At 33.1% G+C, this 24,893-nt stretch overlaps 1 protein-coding gene across 1 annotated transcript in view; it reads right to left on the bottom strand.

The window, feature by feature from the left end:
* LOC140445973 (uncharacterized) overlaps nt 1-24,234 on the bottom strand; it is a 151,897-nt gene extending 127,663 nt beyond the window's left edge. Inside the window, exon 1 of the mRNA XM_072538443.1 lies at nt 24,082-24,234. Coding sequence (XP_072394544.1) covers nt 24,082-24,098 — 17 coding nt within the window. The 5' untranslated portion in view covers nt 24,099-24,234. The remainder of the gene's footprint in view (nt 1-24,081) is intronic.
* Nucleotides 24,235-24,893: the final 659 nt, after the last annotated feature.

Here is a 24,893-nt window from a genome sequence, read left to right as displayed (position 1 = left end):
AAGCTGAAGAATAGAAAAGTACAAGATCAGATCTATATTTGAAGTCACAGCACATTCAACAGCATTTAGAATCAAAATATTGGTAAAATCGTCAAAATATTGTTAGTAATTAGTGCTTTAAACGTTTGCCTTAAGACCGTATGCCGTTTGACGGCCAGACGTCTGTCTATTGCGGCATGCAAAAGATCGCCAGTGTTATTTATACCTATTCAGTTCTTTATGTTCCGTAGCTATATTTCAATCTTTCCCTGGATGATTAGTTGAGGGATTGCGTATTTTTTTCTCTCAGAATATGGCCGAGGTATCCAATTTTTCGTACCTTGATCAAATTGGGTAGTTCTCTCTCAGTATTTGTCTTTCTTAAGACTTCCTCGTTTCTCACCCTATATGTCCATGTTATGAGGAACATTCTTCGCAACGTCCACATTTCGAAGGTCTCCAACTTATTAATGGAAGGTACTCTTAACGTCCATGTTTCCATGCCGTATAACATAATGGACCATACATAGTATTTAACCATCCTGTAGCGGAGATTGAAGGAAAGATTGCGGTTACATAGTAGCGGTTTATATTTAATAAAAGTCTTACTTGTTGGGTACGACATTTTATTTCTTGTTGAGGATCCCATTGGTCATTCATCATCATTCCCAAGTATTTAAATGTTTTCACTTGATCGATCGGAGCATTATCTATTTGCAGTTGTACTCTTAAAAGTGCGTTTTTTCTTATTGCCATGCATTTAGTTTTTTCAACATTTATCTTCAAGCCATATATTTTTCCTACGGTGTTTATTTAATTTAACATCAACTGTATATCATGTTCGTTGTCTGTTATTATCGCGGTGTCGTCGGCGTAACGAATGTTATTTGTCGGGAACCCGTTTACCTTTATTCCACACTCAGAGCCTTCTAGTGCCTCTACAAAAATATTCTAAACACAGAGATTGAAGAGCATAGGAGACAAAAAACACCCCTGTCGCACCCCTCTTAAAATTTCATATTCTTTTGTGTAGGTTGATTTGTTCAGTCTCACTCGTGCTTTTTGATTCCAATAGATATTCTGGATAGCTCTTATATCTTTCACGCCAATGTTAGCGTTGTGTAGCATTTTTATCATTACGTCATGTTTTACGGTGTCAAACGCTTTTTCATAATCGAGGAATGTTATGACTATATCCTTTTGATCCATGCAGTTTTGTACAAGCGTATTCAAGCAGAAAGCTGCTTTACTTGTACCCAGTCCGCTCTTGAAACAACCAAATTGTGGCTCACCGCTTAGATCTTCCAGCTTTCTGAACATTTTTGTGTGGAAGATGCGAAGAAACACCTTAAGCAAATAGCTCATTAAACTTATCAGTCTGTGGTCTTTGCATTTTGTCGCTCTTTGTAATTTAGAGATCATTATAAAGGTTGAATTAAGCCAATCCGTTGGAATGTGGTCGGTGTTATATATGGCATTGAAAATTGTTACCAGCATGTCGATGTTATCATCTTTCAACAGTTTTATGGCTTCCGTAGTAATTTCATCCGGTCCAGGGGCCTTGCCTAGTTTTGCTACTTTTATAGCGTACTCCACCCCTGCGCGAATAATGGGAGGGCCGGATAAATTTTCCGTGGTTAAGTTAGTAGTTGGCAGATGCGGTCTATTATCCGCAAAGAGGAACGAAGCATAGTTTGCCCAGATTTTAGCTAGTTCTTCCTGGGTATGAACGTATTTTCCTTGATCATTCTTCAGGCGAGTCTCATGGTGTTTCTGGTATATACTCGAAATTTCTTTGACCTTTTTATGTAGTCCAAAGCTGTCTCCCTTTTCTTGTAGTGATTCCAATTCTTCACAACGTTCTTTCATCCAGCTTTCCTTTGCGTTTTTAATTCTTGCCCTTATCGTAGGTTGGATATCCTTGTATTCCTGTTGATTCTGATGATATGAGATTTATCTCATCCTTATTATAATTAAGAAAAGATAAAAATCTGCTATCAATTTATTCCAGGAAGGTTTAGGTGAAATTAATAGTAAAGTTGTGGCTAAAAGATCAATATTATTCAGTTGTGATAGATACTTTGGCAGATATCTTGTTACGAGCAAATAAGGATACATTAGGAGCAAGACAAACAAACAAAAAAAAATGGATGACTGACAAGATACTGGAAAAACTGAGAACATATAAAACTGTAGATAAAATCATATACACTAGATAATAAGACAGATAATAAAGGCCAAACAAAATGGTGTGATGAGAAGTGTGAGGAAGTAGAAGCCGTAATGAAGGAGATAAAAGAGCTTTTGAATATTATCTCAATAAGGAGAGGTGTTAGACAAGGATGCATATTATCACCTATCCTATTCAATATGTATTTCGAACAAATTCCTAAGACAAATCGAAGACGGAAGCCGAGGTAGAAGACGTATTTCCTCTCTAAATAATCTAAGAAATTTTTATATTTACAAACTTTTCCTATTTACTACTACTCAACACTGTTGTTTTAAATTATTTTGCACTCTAAATCGCTATTTTCGAGGGTTTTATGGATGAAAAACGAAGCAATTTGCAACTGGATTTTTACATCGATAATATGAAGGTGCTAAAATATAATATAAAATACTTTTAACAAAAACCTCGAGTCTCTCTTCAATGGCACTACAGTTCAAATCTAGCCTTGGTCTTCTCCAAGCTATGCCTCCAAACTTGCCGGTCCTGCACCTATCTCCTCTAGGTTCTTACATATAGCAAATTTTGTGAGTCACTCTCTGCTAGTCGACTCACGGTGAGCCGTGACCTTCCTTCTGGTCTTGCGCCCTATGTTTTACTATCAATGGTTCTTTTCGGCAATCTTTCCAATCTTTAGACCTCCATTCTAACTGCATGACCAGCCCATCAGAAGTTTAACGAATTCTGAGATCGGTACTTCTTTGAACAGTTAGTAGCTCGTAGTTTATGGTTGTACCTGGATTCTATACTCCGTTTTAGTTAATAGGTAAAATTATCTTTCTTAGGACTTTTCAAAAACGTCCAGCTTCTTTTTGTGTTTTCATCACCCATGTCTCTCATCCATAACATACTATGGGTCTGACATTTTTGTAGACTCTGATTATTGATCTCTAGAGTGTGTTTTTAGAGCGGAACACATGGACGAGTGAAAAATAAGCTTTGTTTCCATTTACTATTCTTCTTTCAAATTCTCGTTCTTCTGTTTCGTCCGTGTTTTATGCAACTCCCAGCTCGTTTTGCAGTCGGACAATTGCTGCTTTTATTAGTCGGATATATGTGAGATGTTAAGCCTATGCAATGTTATAACTTGTATCTATTAATTGAATCGTAGGAATGTTTGAAATCTAAGAATATATTGTGGGCGTTAATGTGGTATTACCACGCTTTGTTTCACTCTGAATAGCTGGTCAGTTGTGAAAACTTGAAAAACTTTCTACACTGTGCACAAGAGGGTCATGCCGTGATAATTTTCGGCTTTCAGTTTATCATCTTTTTTATAGATTGGACATATAATCCCGATTTTTCAGTCGGTAAGGATCTTTTCATCATTCCAAATCTTGTTTATGAGCGCGTAAATTTATCTTACCGGGTTTTAGCCTCTTAATTTTTATAGGTAAGAGGGTACCTTGTCAATACTTGGAGCCTTTATGCTTGTATTGCTTGTTTTACTCTTTTATCGTCGGTAGTTCTATATTTTCGGTGTCTCCCTCAATATGCTACATGTCTATATGCTCCTTATTTTCTTGTTTCTCTAAAAGAGTTTGGAAATAGGTTTTCCAGACTAATTTTATTTCTCTTGGATCACTGGTTATCTGCCTTCTTGACTTCTGCATAAATTTGTTTGGGATTTGTATTTTTTTCTAAAATTGGGTGTAGTTTATACATATACTTCTCTTCTACAGTTGTTTTAAAGATTTTCCTCCATTTTTTGTATATTACCATTTTCGTATTTCCTTTTTTTTTTGGTCGGCATATTTTATCGGCCCTCCTTCTTGCATCTTCAAGATTGCACTTCTTTTTCTGGTTCTTTTTCCCTATATTTCTTGTGTTCTTGATGTTTTTTTGTACGGCTCTTTTTACACTCATCATTGAACCATTTTCTTTTTGTTTTTTTGCCTATAATCTTTCTTGCTGCGTCAATTACGTTTGTTTTGATTTATTCCTAATATTCTTCGGTGTTTAGATTGCCTGTATTTATGAGTGTTTGCTTTATTTCAGTCTTATAGTGCTGTTTAATATCTTGTCTTAATTTTTGTATATCTACTTGTTCTGTTCTCTGTTCTTGTTTGTCCCTCCTGTTTCTCTGAAAACCCCCGAGTGAAGATGTTTAAATTGTACAAAAATATTTAAAAACGTTAATAATAAAGCTATTGCATGACCTTCACTACAATCATGTATTTCTTCACGAACTCACCAATTATTTTGGCTAGCAATTTAAAAAAAATTCCTCAAACATTCCAACAACAAACCAATTCAAAAATATTTCAAGCTGCTGTCTGATAGTACGTTCCCTGCTTCAAATAAAACTGTTGAACAAAATTTTTTAAATAAAAAAAGCAATAAAACAAAAATAAAAATAATACATTTCGGTTTGATTCACCTTGAAACCATTTGCCGATCCGTAAAGTTATCCTTCCCTATTTTTTTTTTTCAATTTTTTATATTTTTTTGAATTATGGGCTTGGCCTATATTGCAAAATTCATTCATTTATGAACTGAACATGTTAAATAGTCTAAACAGAAGGTTATTTTTGAAGCAATCGGAAACATGCAATAAGTTTCATATTATTTGTTTTAATGATCTTGGTATTGGTTTTTGTTGGTAATAAGGAAAGTGGTTATAGTTATTTTATTTTTATAAATGTTTTATTCTACGACTAGAGAAAATATTACAGTTTTTATTTATTGTTTTTTGTCAGTAACTGTTATTTTGTATTAGATTATTTTGTATTAATGATGCAGAGAGATTTTCAGCTACTTTGTTATCCCATGTGTTTATTATTTAAATAAAACTACAAAAATGATATTGCCCATTTAAGTCCAAACATACACTAACTCTTCTCTGCAACAAAGAGAACAAATCAAAACCTGGTGCAACATTTCTCGAGGTTACTTTCTCAAAAACAATTTCAAACAGCAAGACAATTTGATATGATAACATCAACAATCAAGATGATATCCACTACGTGTTACGAAAAATAGATGAAGAATGTACTAAGTGGGGCTTATCAATTCATCATCATCATTTTGGCTTTACAACCCTGTGTGGGTCCTAGCCTCCCCAAGAATTTTTCTCCAGTCGTCCCTATCCATCGCCTTCCTCCGCCAAGCACGTATTTCCATATTTCTCATGTCTTCATCGATGTTATCTAGGAATCTTGTGTTCTGGGTCTTCCTCTTCTTCTTTGACCAATAGGTCTATCAAGGAGCGTTTTTCTAGCTGGGTCGGTTTGCTCCATCCGCATTACATGGCCTACCCACCTCAGACGTCCTATCTTTATGTGTTTTACGATATCTGGTTCCTGGTATATCCTATAGAGTTCGAAGTTGTATCGTCTTCTCCAGACACCATTTTCATTTACCGCTCCATAGATGCGCCTTAGTATTTTTCTTTCCAAACATCCTAACATGTTTTCATTGCTTTTTGTTAAAGTCCAGGTTTCTGAACCATATGTTAGGACTGGGCGTATTATTGTTTTGTAGAGTTTTACTTTTGTATTTCTTGATATAACTGTATTTTTAAAAAGGAGATTAAGCCCAAAATAGCATCTATTAGCCGTGCAAATTCTGCGGTTTATCTCTGCGGTAGTGTCATTTTCAGAATTGACGAGCGTTCCCAGGTATACAAATTCGTTAACTGCTTCGATGACGTCATTTTCTATAACAAGTGGCCGTAGTGTTTATGGTTGCGTACCTATTTTCATGTATTTTGTTTTATTGGTGTTTATTATTAAACCCATTTTTGTAGCCGATTCCTTTAATGCTACGTACGCCTCTCGTGCTGCGTTTTCCGTTCTCCCAACAATATTGATATCATCAGCATATGCTAAGATTTGCACAGATTTGTTATATATTGAACCGGTAGTTGTGATTTGTGACGTACGTATTACTTTTTCCAGAGCTAGATTGAATAGTATACAGGAGAGTGGGTCTCCCTGACGTAGTCCGTTATTTGTTTTAAAAGGTTCAGAGAGTTCCCCCTGGATTCGTACTTTGCATTCAACTTTTTCAAGGGTTAGTTTGGTTAAACTTACCAACTGATTTGGTACTACTAGGTCTATCATTGCTCTAAACAATTCTCTTCTATTTACAGAGTCGTACGCTGCCTTGTAGTCTATAAATATGTGGTGCGTGTCTACACCGTATTCCAGTGTTTTCTCTAGAATTTGTCTCAGGGTTGAAATCTGATGAATTGTTGATTTACCACCTCTGAAACCAGCCTGGTATTGTCCTATTATTCGCTCTGCATATGGTGCCATACGATGGCATAGTATATTGGGCTTATCGATGGGCTTATCAATTAATCCATCAAAAACAGAGTACGTAGTAGTGGGAGGTGAAGGAAAGCACTTAGAACTAGGAAGCAAACAAATTCAAAATACTGATAGCTATAAATATCTCGGTGTAAACATTACAAACAATGGTCGGAATACAAAAGAAATAGCTACTAGAATTGGTCAAGGAAATTCAGCAATACGTCAACTGAATAGTATACTTTGGAATAACCACATCACCCGAAACACAAAAATTAGGATATACAAAAGTATCATAGAAAGCATTGCTACATATGGTTCAGAGCTTTGGGTAATAAATAAAAATGACGCATCCAAAATAAAAGCAATGGAAATGAATTATTGGAGAAAATGTTGCCAACTCACTAGAAGAGATAGAGTAAGGAATACTGAAATCAGAGAGCGTATGGGCATAGACATTGACGTCCTGGAAACTATAGAATGCAAAAGGCTGCAATGGTATGGTCATGTAGAAAGGATGAATGATCAACGATGGCCAAAGAGAATGTTACAGTGGATCCCCACCAACCGCAGGAAAAAGGGAAGACCAAGAAGATCGTGGAGACAAGAAGTAAAAGGTGCAATGGAAGATAGGGGTCTACAAGTAGATGACTGGAACGATCGCAAGCGTTGGAAGCTAGGTTGCGAGAAACGGCGGCAGCTGTAATAAACTCGTTATATATATATATATATATATATATATATATATATATATATATATATATATATATATATATATATATACATCAACAAACAAAACGAAAAAAGTAGATATTAAATTAAATAATTTAAACTGGCATTTGTCGAAAGATTCGCCGAGTTCGGGTCTGTTTCGAAAAGGGTTTGTTTGGAACTTATTTACATATTTTACTTTTAATATTTTTGTTACTCTATTATAATATGACCTTACATTATATTATTTTATTAGAACATGACCTTACAATACAATAGCTTTAATTTATTATGATACTCTACATTTGTTTGAAAAAATATTCACGGAGCACCGACAAGTGGCTCTCTCCCGATAACGGGGTATCGTTTCTAAGCCGAGAACCAGACAGTAGTTAACTAGCCCTCCAGATGACCAAATCTACAGTCAAGCTTCCAAAATGCTGAGTGAAGAAATACAAGGATCTGAAATGCTTAAATTGGGAAGGATATCGAAACACCTTGGAACCAAGAAAAGCAAGATAGGAAATACAATTAGAAATAAAAAAAACATGTTTAGATATGGAATAGGCGAATTACCAAATTAGAAAAGCAAATCTTACATCGTCCAAGGATAACTACCCAATCAAAACTAAGACGAATAATAGACCAATGCCTTGTTGGAACACAAAACTGGAAAAACTAAGAAAATACGTAGAAGGCTATCGAATAAAACCAAAGCATTGGGAACTAGGAAACACACAGAAAAACTCTTACAGTATATGACAAAGAGGTAATAAGAGCGAACAAGGAATCTTGGTGAAGGTTTGCCGAACCTATAAAGGAAATGCCAGAGCTCTTGTTTGCATCACTATCATTTTGAGTTGTTTTGATTCCACTGCTGAACATAGACCTCCCGTAAATAATTCCTTTGCATCCGATATTAAGTACCTTAAATCCAGTTGTGTTGGATGTGCTTGATGTCGTCTGACCACTTTGTTGGAGGACGTCCTCGATTTCGATAAGCATCGTGTCTACGTCTCTATTCTAAAATTTTCTTGGTCCATCTTCCGTCTCTGACTCTGGCAACATGTCCTGCCCAGTTCCATTTCAGCATTGTAATTCTTTAACTACGTCCGTAACACCAGTTTTTCTGCTAACTATTTGAAATTTTGAAACTAATTGAAACTCTGTGTCTTATATCGCTTGTATCTTATTGATTACTTTTCTGGTAAGAGTCAATGTTTCTGCTACATACTTTAGAGCTAGGAGTATACATTGATCAAAGACCTTCCTTTTCAAGAATATTGGAATATCTGATCTAAAGATTTTCCTCAGTTTTCGGTAAGCGCCCATGTTAGTCTTATTTTCTCTGTTGTTTGATTGTCTCTTCCTATTTAATCTCGTAGTTACAGAACCACTCCCCGCGATCAACAATTATTGATGAGTAGACTTAGGCTGGAAACTTAATATCGCCTAAACGCCCTAAAAAAGCAAAGTGGGCCATAAACCACTTTGCTCCATTTAAATCTCAGGAGAGGATGAAATATTTCCTGCCCTACTACAAAAAGGCTTATACATGTTATTGCCCATATTATACATAATATTTATACAGAGATTATAAAATTTATTGAAAAAAAAATTTTAAACTGCTTGTTCAAATCTTTAGCAACATAATATGTAAGACAAAATGTACAAGTCAAAATTTCTAGGTAATGATTACCACAATTAAACTGTTGTAAAATATAAGAACAAGAAGAGCATAAAAGTGGAAACAATTAGAAAAAGACCGTAATGTTTCATTCACGTTATTAATACTACGGACTTGGGTTACTGTTTTGCTAAGGATTTTTGAAAGCTTCTATACTGGCGTTGTATTAATTTTTCTCCATAGTAAAGCTGAGGCAATCGTCACGAAATTAGCTATACGAAACACCAGCAGTTGGAAGAGTCCATTCACGCGACGAGGAGAGTCTGTTATACAACATGTAAACGGTGCAAGTGGGGTTATTGGCCATGCTAATTTAAGACATATTTTTATAAAACAAAATTATAAAACAAAATTATAAAACAAAACTATATATTTTTACTAACCTTTTATTTATATCATATTAGCGCGAAATATTTTATATTTTTTATGAGAATAATGAATTATAATGAAATAGTGGTTTATATTTACCAAAGTAATTAATTTTGCTAATTAATATTTTGCTGTCTTTGTTATGTCATTTACATTAAATTATTACAGCGTCTGTGCGAGGTTGCCAATTTTTGTCGTAAGTTTTAAACGTGTTAAATAATGTAATGTACTTTTTCACATTGTGAAAAAACAATTTAAAACAAGTTTATTTTACGTTTTGCTTTTATTCTGACATAATGGCAGTGTTTTATATTATTGATATAACAAATATTACACAAAAAAGATGAGGAAATAGTCTAATATTGCCAAAATGTTGGATTAATTAAAGAACAGTTTAAATGTAAAATTCGAAATTGTCGACGTTTATGTGCAGTCAGACAAAAAGACGAGTACAAATTAAACCCTGGTTTGTGGTGCAGTAAATGCATCGAGCAAAAAGACAGAAGAGGGAATGTAAAGGTAGCGGGGGCAAAAATATTGTTAGACGGGAAGTGCCATTTTGAGAGGCCACATTAAACAAGGAAAGAGAGTCTCTTTCCTTATTTAAGAAATCAAATTTAGTTGGGTTATATTATTGTTTGTCCTAATTGTCACATTGTAACATTTTTTTAATTAATATATTAAATTAATTTTAATTCCTTTTACCCATGTGGATGATACGCTGATGGTCGTCTTTACGATCAGAAATTTTTATTGGGAAACTACCGAAATATGACTGAAGAATCTACCTACGTATTTATTTAAAGACGCCGGTTTGGCGAATCCTTAGTTAATCCTTTTCCGGGTTCCTTTCCATAAATTCGGTAATTGTCGTCGAACGACCTTTGTAATGTTTTTCGGGAAAAACCTAATCTAGGAGATTTGATATTTCATCACGTTTGTAGGTAGAAGGATACTGTTATGTTCAATGTTAGTTAGAACATTTAACATTCTCAGAAATACATACAACTGGCCTATGATTTTTTAGTGGGAGATACCCTCACCTTTTCTTGGGTAGTTTGGTAAAATTTTAGAGGAACCAAGTTACTTCTCGGTGGGCACTCGTAGAGAAAACAAGTTACTTTTGGTGGTTTTACAATATTAAAATTTTCAAAATTTGTACTAATTCCATTAGATAAATTAGAACCCCTACACCACTGTATGATTATTGTGAAGTGTCGTAAAATTTAAATTTGGCGCCATTGCATTTCCGGATATGCTTGCCATATTAAGAGACCACTTTTATAAATTTTGGTCTTCTTTTCATAACGATTAGATTCCCTCTTTTGTCTTTTTGCTCGATGAGTAAATGTAAGAAGATGTATCCTACCTAGAAAAAGTCCCATGACGAAAAAAGAAGAAGTAGTTCGAGAACGTTCAAGATGGCATTCAAAATTTATTAAATGTCTAGTGAAGTTTGGAACGCCAGAAAATATATTTAAACCGATGATTTAAACACATGTTTGTGACAGTTGACAAGAGTAGTATTTTGAGTTTTGAAGTTTTGCATTGTCATTGAGTTGATGTAAATAAGTATTGTAATATTGTTGGTGTTCCGAATAAAGTTATTTTAAAGAAAGTGTTACGAAAGTTCCGTAAGATTTATGCCCCATAGAATAAGCCCCTTAACAAAAATAGAAGAAGTAGTTCGAGAACATTCAAGATGACATTGAAAATTCTTGACTTCCTTATTATTTCTTCTTTTTTCGTCAAGGGACTTTTTCGATATGGGCTAAATCTGCCTACCGCCTACTGTACTACTTTTTTTGTATTTATTTATGTCTTTATTGTATAAATCAACTGTGCACTGTATTTTAAATCGAACAAAATGCAACAATAAATATTTTTCCATCACAGATTGTCTAGCCAACAATTTTTGAAAATTTTACTTCGTTTAATACCCATGACATATCAAAATGATTATAACAATAATGTATATTGACAATTTTATGAGGATTTTATTTTGGAACCATGCATTAGAGACCAAGGTCAATGTTAAAAAAATACGTGCCACAATTATTGAAATTGATAAAAATAAATATAAAACACCGCATTTTATGAGGCACCAGCTGAGACTTCCTGCACAGAGATTTCATAACGATTTTAGCAAAAATTATTAGATATATGGGTCAGAATAGTCGTCAGTGAGCGGCAAATTCTGGATAGCACTGGATAGAGATCTACAGTGACTAAGTAGGCGTAAAATTGGATTTGGCTAGTTGTTGTACAAACAATTCGCTAAAGTCTATTTGTTTTATATGTATTGACAGTTGAGAAATGAATTGATTCGGAGTGTGTTAGTAAATGTGTAGATAAAAATGAAATAGTTCGCATAAATTTTCAAACAGAGTTGTTTTATTTATGTATTTATATTTGGTTTTAAATGAAATTCAACATTTATAGATCGCTCATTTAGAGGTTCATCTAAGTTTTCATTTATATAAATCTGGCACATATTAATTTATGAACATTAGTAAATTAAACAAATTTTGTTTTTTTTTTAATTTATTAAATAATTTATTAATTAATTAATTTATGAATCCGATTCTTGCAGTTTCTATTATTTGTCTAATATCTTTTAGTTTAGTGACACGGGAGGCTTTCGTGGCCGGTTGAGTTGCATGAGATTTTACAACTGAGTTTTATATATTTTGACCCGCTGATATTCTTCACCTTTATTATTTTCCACACCAGTGGAAATACGCTCAACCCATTGGGATCGCTAAACCAGAAAACCGATAAGTTTACTACCAATAATGTCAAAAAGAATGGAAAGTTAGATAGTTAAAGAATTTGATCCCATCACAACAATTCGTATTTCAAAAGAATTGAAAAATATCGAAAAGTATTAGACCGCATACAGCTCGAGAAACCAATCGAAATACTCAATGAAGTAAGATCAGATGAAAAGGATATCACTATCCCAAACACTTATTAAAATCATAGAGGATGTGTTCCTACTGACGTACAGCTTTGGCAAATGTGAGAGGGTGTATAAGGTAGGTATATAACTTCCCGTTAAGGGAGGACTTAACGGATATTTTACTCACTCAGCCCCTGGCCACAAAAACATCATTCTTTCGATTTAATTTTTTTTTTCGGTAAGCTGCAATAAATTTAAAAATTTTTAAAAATTTATCCGCATAGTTAAGGCTTTTACAAAACTTGTGTATTTTTATATACCCATGTGACCCATAGGTTGAGTTCACATAACTTAAAAATGCATTTTTTTTTTCGAAAAAAGCGTATAGCTTTTATTTGGAGATGACTGCAGGTCTAGTTTTTTTTTCTATTTTGTGTTATTTAATCAAAAATTATATTTTTATTTTTTTTTCCGATTATTCCGTCAGGTTCGACAACTTAAATAATCCAAAAAATTGTTTTTTAGAGGGTATTTTGGGGATTTTGTACAATTTATACTTCAGAATAAATCAAATCAAGGTTTTTATAGGTTATATTTAGTTTGAAGTAACTGCATTCTATAAGACATACAAAAATCGAGAAAAACACCTTTAAACCCCCAAAAACCATGTTTTTTCGGGGTTTTTAAGCGTTTTTGAGGGGTTAAACATATTTTTTGAGATCGATACAATGTCAATATGTTTTTTAATTTTTTACGTTTTTTGTGAATAAAAAATAAGACTCAGTGCGATTTCAAACTGCCACCTCCTTCTCCCAACCCAATAAAACGTCATTTTTGGGGTGGCAAACATGCCTGCAACAATGAACAAAGAGTAAAAGGAAAGGATGCGTCAATAATCATGAAAGAAAAATACATGAAAAAGAAAAAATCAAAGAAGCAGCTCTTATCGTACTCCATGAAGAAAAATGTGTAGCAAACCCATCAGCATAATGTAGCAGGCTGTGGTTGCCAATACTAAAAGAAGAATTCAACAACAAAAATAAATATACCAACAATAGCGGAGTAAGAAACTCCGAGTCGTCTTCAATAAAACACAATACATACCTACGCAACACATAAACACAATAAACGAACATTCAGCCATACATAAACGTTTATATATAAGGTTCTTGAACTCCTAAGTGGAACATAGAGCTTCAGTGAAAACGCGTCATCGGGTTCTATTTTGCGCTAAGACCTACACCTCATTCCAAGACTTTCCTTGGCCTCTTATCTCATCCATGATGGATCTTCTCCAAGTTTGTCTTGTGCAACCTCTTTTTCTTTTCCCTTGGGGATTCCACTCTAGGGCAGTCTTTGCAATACTGGAACTATTTTTTAGGAGTGTGTGACCGATCCAACCCCACTTTCTGGACTTAATTTCATTTTGTACCCTCTTTTGTTCGGTCAGGTGTAGCAGATCTTCGTTTCTGATGGTGTTAGGCCAGAATATACGAACAATTCTTCGTAGACATTTGTTAACAAAGACCTGCAGTTTGTCTGTGAGGGTGTTTGTCACTTTCCAGGTTTCACATCCGTAGAGTAGAACAGACATGACATTTAATAGGAATATTCGGATCTTTGTCCTTGTAGTATACTCGCCAGATCTCCAAACAGGGTTGAGCGTGCTGAAAGCTTGTTTAGCTTTTCGTATCCTCATACGGATATCGTCTTCTGTACCTCCGTTTTCTGTTATGACACTTCTAAGATACGTAAAGTTTTCCACATTTTCAATCTGCATATTGTCGATAGTAAATAGCGTGTTGTTCCTTGCATTTATTCTCATGGACTTGGTTTTACTAATATTGATTTTCAAACCTATTTTATTGGCTTCAGTGGAAAGTGTTTTCGATTGGTAAGCCAGATCTTGGAACCTTTGACCTAATAGGCAGATATCGTCCGCGTATTCTAGATCGCTTAAGCGTGTGGTTAACGTCCATTGTATCCCTCTTGTGTCGTAGTCTAGTTTGGAGAGAACATAGTCTATAGCTATGTTAAAAAGAAACGGAGAAAGCACGCATCCCTGTCTAACTCCAGTAAGTACGTCGAATTCGTCACTGTTGATCCCATTGTGTGTCACACTGCATTTCGCATCAGTATATAGTGACTTTATAATAGAAATTATTTTTTGCGGGATGTTTCTTAGCTCTAAAATTTTCCATACAGCAGCGTGAGACAAGCTATCAAAGACAAGTTCAAAATCAACAAAAACCATGTATAGGGGTGTTCCATTCAACCGATTGTTCCATTATTACCCTCACAGTATTAATGTGGTCTATGCAGGAGGATTCTGGTCTAAAGCCTGCTTGATTAGCTCGAAACTCAACCTTGTTTGTTATTCTTTTCAGTAAACGTTTAAGCACATACAAATAATGCAGAAACTCACATAACAATCAGAATTTTAAAATTCCATGGGGCATAAAATCCACCCTCATATCTTTCCAACAATGCATGGCTGTTGCCTATGACTACGAAGCCAAGTGCCAAGTAAGTCAACTTTAAATTTTTTTGGAAGACATAAGCTCAACTTTGGCGGTTATGCACTCTTTTCAACAAAATTCTTAAATAATCTTTTTGAAAACGATTTTAATCGTAACGTCAAATTTTAGTTAGTCAAAAATGTAATTTTAATTACAATGAATTGTGGCCTTAATCCTATATAAACACAATATTTAATTAAGATGTAATTTTATCTACGAAAACTTTAAAAGGAGCAGAGAAGGAAAACTTAATCAATTTAATACACACATAGTTTAAGCCACCAAGCAGACATACTCGCTAAAGGTCACCAAAACCCTAAAATTCTTAGATTAGTTCTAAAACAGTCAAACTTCCGCTAAAGGACACCTCTCCACAGCGGAAACCCCTGCTGAACGAACAGTTTTTAGGTCACCGAGCATTTCATATGTGGGTAAATAGGAAGACATCTCCGAACAACGGACACTCTTCACAACGACTCCAGACAAACCTAATGTTACTTATGTTTTGTTAATGTTAATTAAAAGAATCAAATTGGGCCTCCAGAAATCCAAATATGTACATAACTTATTGTAGCCATAATACTAATTATATAAGTAGGTAGTTATGGTTGTGGTTATAGTTATGGACCTCAACTACATGATGAAGAAACTACAAGAAGAATATACCAAGGCTGGCCTAGATATTAACCTCGCGAAAACAGAGTACCTATCTACAAGTGAAGAAGACATAAAAGATCTACAGATTGATGACAACGTAACAATCAAAGGAAAGGATAAATTTAAATACTTGAGGTTTATAATCACGAAAAAGACAACAACAGAGAAAGAAATTACACAAAGATTAGGACAAACAAGAACAACAATCCGACAAATTAACTCAGTATGGTGGGATAGATACCTAAATATGAAGATAAAAACACAGGTTTATTAAACATTAGTGCGAAGTATTATGACATATGGGGCTGAAAATTGGATCATAAAGAAGAAAAACAGCAGTAAGATAGTAGCAACAGAGATGGAATGCCTGCGAAGATGCTGCAGAGTAACAAGAATGGATAGGAGAAGTAATCACGAAATAAAGCAAAGAACATCAATAGAAACAGACATACTAACATACATAGAACGAAAAAGACTAAAGTGGTATGGACATGTAAGAAGAACTAGTGACAGCAGATGGATAAAGAGAATAACCAAATGGAGCCCCATAGGAAGAAGGAGAAGAGGACGACCCCGAAAATCCTGGAGGAACGAAGTAGATTACGCCATGAGTAAGAGAGGCCTAAACGATGGAGAATGGGGCAACAGAGAGAGATGGAAACGGTTGAGCGAGGGAAGGCAGTGAATACTGTAGAATCCCTGAATATATATATATATATATATATATATATATATATATATATATATATATATATATATAGTTATGGTCATAAAACTATATATATATATATATATATATATATATATATATATATATATATATATATATATATATAGTTATGGTCATAAAACTAGGTACTTTAGGTACATACAAGGATCTGAAAAAAATAATTATAGTGTTCGAGTTTTGGCCGAAAAGATTCAAATAGGAAAAACTCAAGTTTACACGTATGTTTATAGTGTACATGTGTTTATTGGTTTTATAATTCTGAAGTAAACTTAACTAGTTGTGTTAGTGATTTTAAAGAAAAGGAACAGGTATCCAATATTTCCAACAATGAGAGTGACGATAAACTAGAACAACTATAAGTAATTTAATTCATGCTTACCTAAGATTAAGAGACTTTATTAAATTATTTTTTATATATAAATGTAATGGAAGAGTAAGTCAAAAAATATCTGATGTAATTCTAAATTTTGAAAAATATTATATACATATTAAAATTGTAAAAAATAATGTTCAAAACAAAAAGCAAACCAAAATTAATGATTTTTTTTAAGAAGTAACACCTACCTTTTTTACATTAGTATTTTATTTGTTTTATTTGTGTATATGCTTATGCAAATATGTACGAAAATGTATAATTAAAGATCAAGCAAATCGAAACCTCTTTTTTATTTCAATTGATTGAGCAATAACTACACAACGGATAACTTTACACAAAGGACAAATATTTTTCTCGTTATGGGGTCCGTTTTGGTGAAATTTCACTGTATAAAAAATGAATAATTGAACATTGTTACCTACTATTTTTTTTTTAATTTTAGCGAGGAAAAGTGTTTGTGTATATTACACTAAAATGACAGTTTTGTGATGCTGTGCACTATTGAATTCTATGGTTAGGTCAACTTCTTATAAAATAAGAGCAGACAGTAGATTAAGATTTGGTTGTAGAATATTGTTAACTGATTTTTTACAAAAAAGTACACAGTTATAGTGGAATAATAGGATTTTATTTAAATAATAAACAGAAATTAAACATCATACAGTACAAAATAAACGTACAGTACAAAATCATCTTTGGTAAACCAACAATTACGTAGTCACTTCCTGAAAGTATTGTTAGAAATTTCGCGTACGAAACCCCGATTTTCCAGGTCAATTAGTATAAGTCTAAAAAATGGTGAATGAACTTGGTTAAACTAGACATCAAATTTTTTTGAGCGGTCACGAGGCGTGGTGAATGAACTTGCAAACATTTCTCTGGTAAAATTTGGCATTATAGTTAAAAATAAACGCTTCATTGGAATATTCAGATATATATTTTTGAAGTCGTATTTGTGTAATAAAACCACAATGTAGATAATTTGAGAGAATTATACAGCCGCGATGATTGAACAACCATAAATACTCATTATACTATATGTTAGAGAAAATTAATAAAAATACATTTTAGATCATCTATCATAGAATATAAACATTTATCAAGCGTATGAAGTAATTTAGAATAAAAACGATAATTTTATTATAAATTCGTCTTAATTTCAATTTTTTTGGTGAATTCAAAGTTTAGATTATATTTTCAGTTTATTATGGATTTCAAATACGCCGAAAAAATATATAAAAATATCTTTCAAGTTTATTTTACTCCAAGGCAACCCACGGTTTCATCTGGCTTTATAGTTGTGAAAATTGTGAGTATTTTTTAGCAATAAGATTAATTTTTACACATCCAAAGGCAAATTTTCAAAATGATTGGCATTCAGGACTCCCTCGACAATGCTTCTTCAATACGTCTAACAATGCCTTCCTGTAAAGTTGTTGCCTTCTAATAGAATCCTTAAAGTAGGGATCCTGTGAATATTACTTCACTTTGGTAATATTGGTAGCGTACGATAAAAAACGCATTTAAGAATCCAATATCTTTATAAAATTTTACGTCTTTACGTCTTGTAAATCTACTAGGTAAGAGTATAGATCAGTTGGAAGACGCCAGAACGTAGCTGAAAGACCTAAAGAGATAGAAATGGCAATGTGTTGGTAATAACAGTAGAACTAAATATAGTAATTTTTAGCATATTCTTTTAAAAGAGAGAAAGTGAACTTACTACATACAAAAGTGGACAAAACTATTCGCAAATGTACTATTCAAATAAAACAAAATAAAACGAGCTAAGGGGACATGGGTTATAAGAAAATGTAGCAAGATAAAATAACTAGAGAAAAAGCCTGGCAACATTAATCAAGTTTGGGAAATAGTTGGCATTAACAAACATATCATCGTAGGCTAATAGTGAACACTGGAAGAATGTTAGTGAAGAAAACTCAGAAATTAGTACCTTGGACGAATTATGTGAATATTAAAAGCATCCAAACAAAACGCAAGAATGCAAAAAATGTAAATTCGAAATAGTGTACATCACAAGAAACGACACAAGTAGGGCAAAACTCAATGGAAATAAATGTCTATTTATTTTTCAATAGCGGAGGAGAAAATAGACTGTTAGGCACATGCTTCGTGGTAAATAAAACGCTGAAAGATCTAATAGTTGACTTTAAACCAATTTCAGAGAGAATATGCATACTAAGAATAAAGGGAAAATACCAAAAAACAACATTTATAAACATACATGCACCGACTGAAGAGAAAAACATAAAAATAAAGAAAGACTTTTATAATCAAATAGATAGAGAATTTGAAAATATTCCCAAATACGATGTGAAAATAGTACTATCTATCTATCTAATTAGCCTTCTTCAGTCCATCTTTGGACATAGGCCTCCCCAATCCTTTTCCATTCTTCTCTGTCTGTCGCTACAGTCATCCACCTAGAGCTCACGTGCTTCTTGATATCATCTGCCCATCTCGTTTGGGGCCTTCCTCTGCTTCGTTTATATTTCCACGGTCTCCAACTTATAAGAATTTTGTTCCATCGGTCTTCTTTTTGTCTAATATTGTGTCCGGCAAATCTCCATTTCAATTTTGCAACTTCTTGTCTAACATCCCTCACTTTTGTTTTCTCTCTTATCAACTCGTTTCTCTTTTTATCCATTAGTCTTATGTACAACATTTGTCTTTCCATTGATCTTTGGGTTTTTATGATTTTGTCCATGTTTGCTTTTGTAAATATCCACGTTTGGGAACCATAAGTGAGAGCAGGGAGTACGCATTTATTGTATACTTTTGTCTTAAGATGCTGTGGATATCTTTTGTTTTTAATAATGTAGCTTAGTTTGCCAAATGCCGCCCATGCCAGTCTAACTCGTCTTTTTATCTCTGCTGTTTGGTTTTCTTTGTTAAGTTTTATAGTTTGACCCAGATATATATAATTCTGAACTTATTCTATTTCATCTTGTCCGATCCTCATTGTGATGTCTTCATCTGTATTTGTTATGATTTTGGTCTTGCTGTAATTCATATTAAGGCCTATCTTTTCAGCTTCTACGTCCAGTTCTTTCATCATTTCAAATAATTCTTCTTTTTTATCGGTTATCAATGGGATGTTATCAGCAAAAATAGTACTAAGTGATGCTAATGTAAAAATAGGAAAAGAAGAAATATACGCACCCACCATAGGAAAATAATATAGCCTGCATGACGTAACGAAGGAAAATGATCACTTCTTAATAGATTTTTCAAAAGAAAGATATATCATTATGAGCACGTATTTCCAACACAAACGAATATATCAAGGAACGTGGTCATCGCAAGGTGGGAGAGCTGTAAACCAAATAGATCATGTGCTCATCGAAAAATACATCTAAAAATATATAAAGGACATAAGAACATGCAGAGGAGCGGATACATACACAGATCACTTTATAGTCGGAAATCAAATGAAGCAGCTTATACCAGTTCTTACTAAGAATAGTCACTAGAGCATTAGATAATATTGCAGAAAATGGAAATAATGAACAAACATGGATGCAAATAAAAGTATGTATGACGAAAGCAGCGCAAGCCAGTAACAGAACTGTAAAAGATAAATACAAAAAATGGTTCGATGTGGAATGTAAAATAGAACTAGATGAATGAAATACATTAAGATTCAAAATAATGCAAGAAAAAAACACCAGAGTTAGAGAGAAAATACAAAGAACAAAGAAGAAAGCTTTAAAAATAGGGAAATTAGGTACTTATATCGAGATGAAATGAGAAAACGGGTTACCAAAGAAAACCTGTACACTACAAAAGAAAAAATGGCGGAAATTTAGTAAGTGGCGAGGAAATACTGAACAGGTGAAAAGAATACTTCGAAGAACTTCTAAATAAAATACCAGCAACATAATAAGAAGAAGACTGACGGAAAATACGGATTAAAAACGAATATAGGAAAGAACATCTAATGAAAAAGAAATAATAGAGAAACTAAAAATAAGAGCCCGGACAAGGATCAAGTAACAGCTGAAATGTTCAAATATGAAGGACAGTACTAATTAAGAATTTGGAAAAAATGCTAAAAGAAAAATAAGAACAAAAACGCATACCAAAAGAATGGACTAAAGCCACACTGTGTTCAATTCACAACTAAGGCGACAAAAATTTATATCATAATTAATCACAGGGGAATAGAGCTACTAATGTTGCTTATAAAATACTTGCAGTACATATAAAAGATAAGATAAGATATCACAAAAAATAGATAATGATATAAGAGACTATCAATGTGGATTCAGAAGAGAACGCAGCACAGTAGATCAAATTTTTTTTGCTGCGTGAGATACAAGCGGAAAATTACAAATACGTTAAATCAACAGTGGCTCTATTCATTGACTTTTTAACAAGCTTTCGACATATTAAAACGGAAAGAAATATACGAGGCACTACGTGAAATGAGAATTAGTGGAAAATTAGTAAGAATGATAAAAGTGACACTCACAGTAAAAAACAGAGAATAGGGTTAAAATAAATGAAAAGGAAACAGATAAGTTTGAAGTCAGTGAAAGGGTATGACAAGGGGACCCACTGTGATCACTGTTGTTTAGTATTCTTCTTGATTGTCGTTGAAGAAGCCAGAATTAACAGGTCAGAACTTGTATATCAACGAAAGTACCAATGTCTAGCATTCGCTGATGACATCGTACTGATAGCCAGAAGTAAACAAGAATTTTAAAATATGCTAAAAAGTCGAAGAAGAAATGCTAAAACCGAAAGCGAGATAGAAAAGAAGAATTTTAAATAAATGAAGAATAGACCAAATATATGGAATAAACAGAACCAAAATACATACAAGGATAATACCTGACAATAATCACAGAAGGAAAAATATATAAATTCAAAAAAGTAGAAAGATTCAAATATATATATAGGAGTGACATTTACTAGGAGACCAAATATAAAAGAAGAAATCCAAGCGAGAATTATGGCTGGTAATCTTTGTATCTTTGTTCTAAATGAAGAGAAAAGAATAATCAACCAAGCCACGGGCCTTCTAGATTAGAAGAGCTTAATTATATATAAACAAAACTGGACTACTCACTTGGTTTAAATCAATGTTTATAGTATTGTTAAAACAGACACATGCAAATATTGCCTTGTCTATCGTATCATTAGTCTGATGAGCCATTTTCTTTTAAACTATTCCCTAAGATAATACACCTTTAAATATTTTACAGTTCAGTATTTTAAAATAAAAGATATATACAAAAAGTATTATAACACATTGGGAAGAATACAATTAGTAACAATTAGATGCACTGGGTACGAAAGAAGTCATTTTTTGTATACAGACCACAGTTCCGTTTTCAGAGATGCGACGAAATCAATATCAACATTTCTGCTTATTGCATCAATTATTAAAAAATCATAACTGTACTGAGGTCAAAAAGAAAGTATAAAAATAGAAAGAGAAGAAACATATGGTATTAAAATAAGTAAAAGTGGTTAGACAAGGCTATATTGGTGTTTCATCTATATTGCGAAAACATACTTTTATTTAATAAACATGAACATTGGTTAAAACTGTTTAGAAAAGAGATTTCGTAATACTGAAACCTGGTAGTAGTTAAAAGTAGTTCAAAAAATAATAAAAAGAGGAGAAAATTATATAAAGTGATAAGAAAATAGATGTGAGAGGTAATCTGTAAAATTGAGTTTTTTCTAACTTATAATTTTCTTTTCTTATGCTCCTCAAGACGTCTGGGTGAGAATGGAAAGACCCGTGTAGTCAAAATATCAAGAGATAAATCACCAATAAACAGAAGTATCCGCCAATTAACAAGCAGAATTCCTTATAAAAAGAAAGTAGAAGAAGATTTAGCTTCAAACAAGGACAGCAATATGCCTAGATAATTCCCAAAATAGGAAAATAACTAAATCTACTGAGGCAAATTTTTCTAATTCAGCCGCCAAAAACCAAATACCTTATATGAAAATATGTTAAACTAAGAAAAGGGCAAGCATAAGCATGATCTGCTTCTAACATTTATACAGAGGCTAAATCCATTTAAAGAGATTGTTTATATTGATGTTATGAAGAATTTAATTTAAAATGTCTTTGTATTATTGAGACGTCGTCAGTTGATGATTTTCTCCTCTTATTCTTCTTTTTCTTTTTATTAGGCAATTCTGTCAGTTTCTGTTTTCTCGGATTTTACCTTCATGTTGTATTGTCTCTCCATTTTCTCGTGATCGACCACACTTTCTTTACCAAACGTCGATTTAATAGAACCCTATCGTCTGTTATTCTGCTTATATGATTGTTTCATTCTCTCTTCCTATTCAGTGTCCAGTTGCCTATTTTTTCCACCTTACATGCTGTTTTGATTTCGTCACTCCTTTTTCGATCCATCAGTGTGTTTTCCGCGATTCTTCTTACTACTGTCATCTGTTGTTCTGAGATTAAAGAGTCTTAAGGAGTCTCCCTTCTTATATATTCTAGTGCTTTTCATTTGATGTCGATGTAATTAATTATAATGTTCCAGGTTTTAAAATGTTAAATTTTTCTAGTAGACCATATAATTTTAACATGCTTAAGATCTCCTAGAGAAAATTTTGATGTATATTATTTTAATTTCAAATTTTATACCAAATAATTTTAATGTAAATTCCATAGCATTAAATTATTCACGAAAATTTACTGGTCTTTTAAAGTCGTATGGATTGCCTAGCCATTAATGCATTCAACAATCATTTCAGTAAAGCCGAAAGATGTTTATTTAGCAACTGATAGTAAAAAGTAAAAATATAATGTCGTTCACGATATATTGTAGTTTTATTTTAATATTAGTTCAAAATCAAACTGATCTAAACGAGAAAAAATCGGCTTAGAAAAGAAGTGAAACCTTCTTCAGATCAGTGTGAAAAATTGTATAGGTTGACAAGCACATACCTTAAACCTAAAACTTTAAACAAACAAAAGAAATATCAGCACAAAGTACTATTTGAGACAAAGTACTACTTGTAGAGACAAGATAACAGGAGAATGAAAAAGACAACCAGAAACTTCAGACAGTCTATGAGAAGCTCAGTTGGTCGTCCGAATAAAAGATGAAAGGATGCTATAACGAGGGATCTACATAAGATGGGAGTATTACAATGGAAGATAATTGTACAAGACGAAGAGTGGAAGAACATAGTAAAAGCAGCCAAGATTCACTTAAAGTTGTAGTCACAGATAAAGAAGAAGAACGAAGAAGGCATTTGAATGGCCACCAAGAACTGACAAAAGAGCTAAAGAAAGAACTACCTACACACTGGACAGAGGATGTAAAAATAGTGAGAAACAACAGGATTCCAATAGCTCAGACCCGAAGAGAATGTCTACTTTTGAGTCAATTTTATGTTCTACGGCCAAACAGTCTGAATGATAATAAATTGAAAAAAAGGATGGTACAAAAAAGATAAGAAAAATTAAATTTATTATTTAACGAAAAATTAATGAATGAAAAAATCTCAACACACAAATAATAATCTGAAAATAAAAAAAAAACAAATACGTAAATATATCAACCCTTCATTTTATAAGCTAAGACCCATTAAAAAAGAGTTTTCTACGATAATAGTCAAAAACACATAAAAGGTAAAAACACGCACACTTTTTGATACACTTACCTAGTAGCTTCAGTCATAACATAGAAAATTAATTAAAAAAATATCACCCCGAAAAAAAAAACAAGTAAAGCACTACATCAACTAAACGTACATGAAAAAATCTCGCCCGAAACTAGAGTGTACTGGCTGAAAAACTAAAAACTGGCTGGAGAGTTCATGCGGACATTGCCTCGAGAATCAAAAGTTGTACGGGCGGTCTGCCAAAAAAATTATATCCTACATACAACTATACATATACTATCGGACCGTGATGTCTATTTTTCGGGACACTTTTTTATAAACATTTACGCTACCGAATAATCACCCGACTTAGCTTTTTGCTGGATTTATGAGCAGACATAAGGGAAGTAACCTATTATGAGAGAATCAAAATAACAAAAGAACACTTTAGGTAACTGAATTCCTATACGAAACGCACAAATATTATTTTTGGGAAAATAATATTCTGGGAAAAGATCATTTTTATATATTTGTTTATATGTATATGGACTGTTTTACTAGTAAGCTTTAGATATTATTGGTTTTTTCAAGGATAAGTTGTTATATTCTAAAATTGCCAATCGGTTGCAGCCACCGGTTTATTTTGTTTATAATCAGGTTTTCAGTATTGTATACCATAATACTACACCACTCGAGTTATGCTAATGACATAGTTTTGATAGGAGATGACCTAGGTGAAATCAACACCACGTCAAAAGAACTTGAAAAAGCTTGCAGAGAAATGGGTTTAAAAATAAAAATCCCCAAAACAACATACAAGACAAAGTAAAACTTGTTGATAAATACATCTATAATATACCTATATATTTATA

Source organism: Diabrotica undecimpunctata, chromosome 7 (assembly GCF_040954645.1).
Source record: "Diabrotica undecimpunctata isolate CICGRU chromosome 7, icDiaUnde3, whole genome shotgun sequence".
NCBI lineage: Eukaryota > Metazoa > Arthropoda > Insecta > Coleoptera > Chrysomelidae > Diabrotica > Diabrotica undecimpunctata.
Note: the sequence above shows the minus strand (reverse complement) of the source record. Positions and strands in the feature narration are given on the sequence as shown.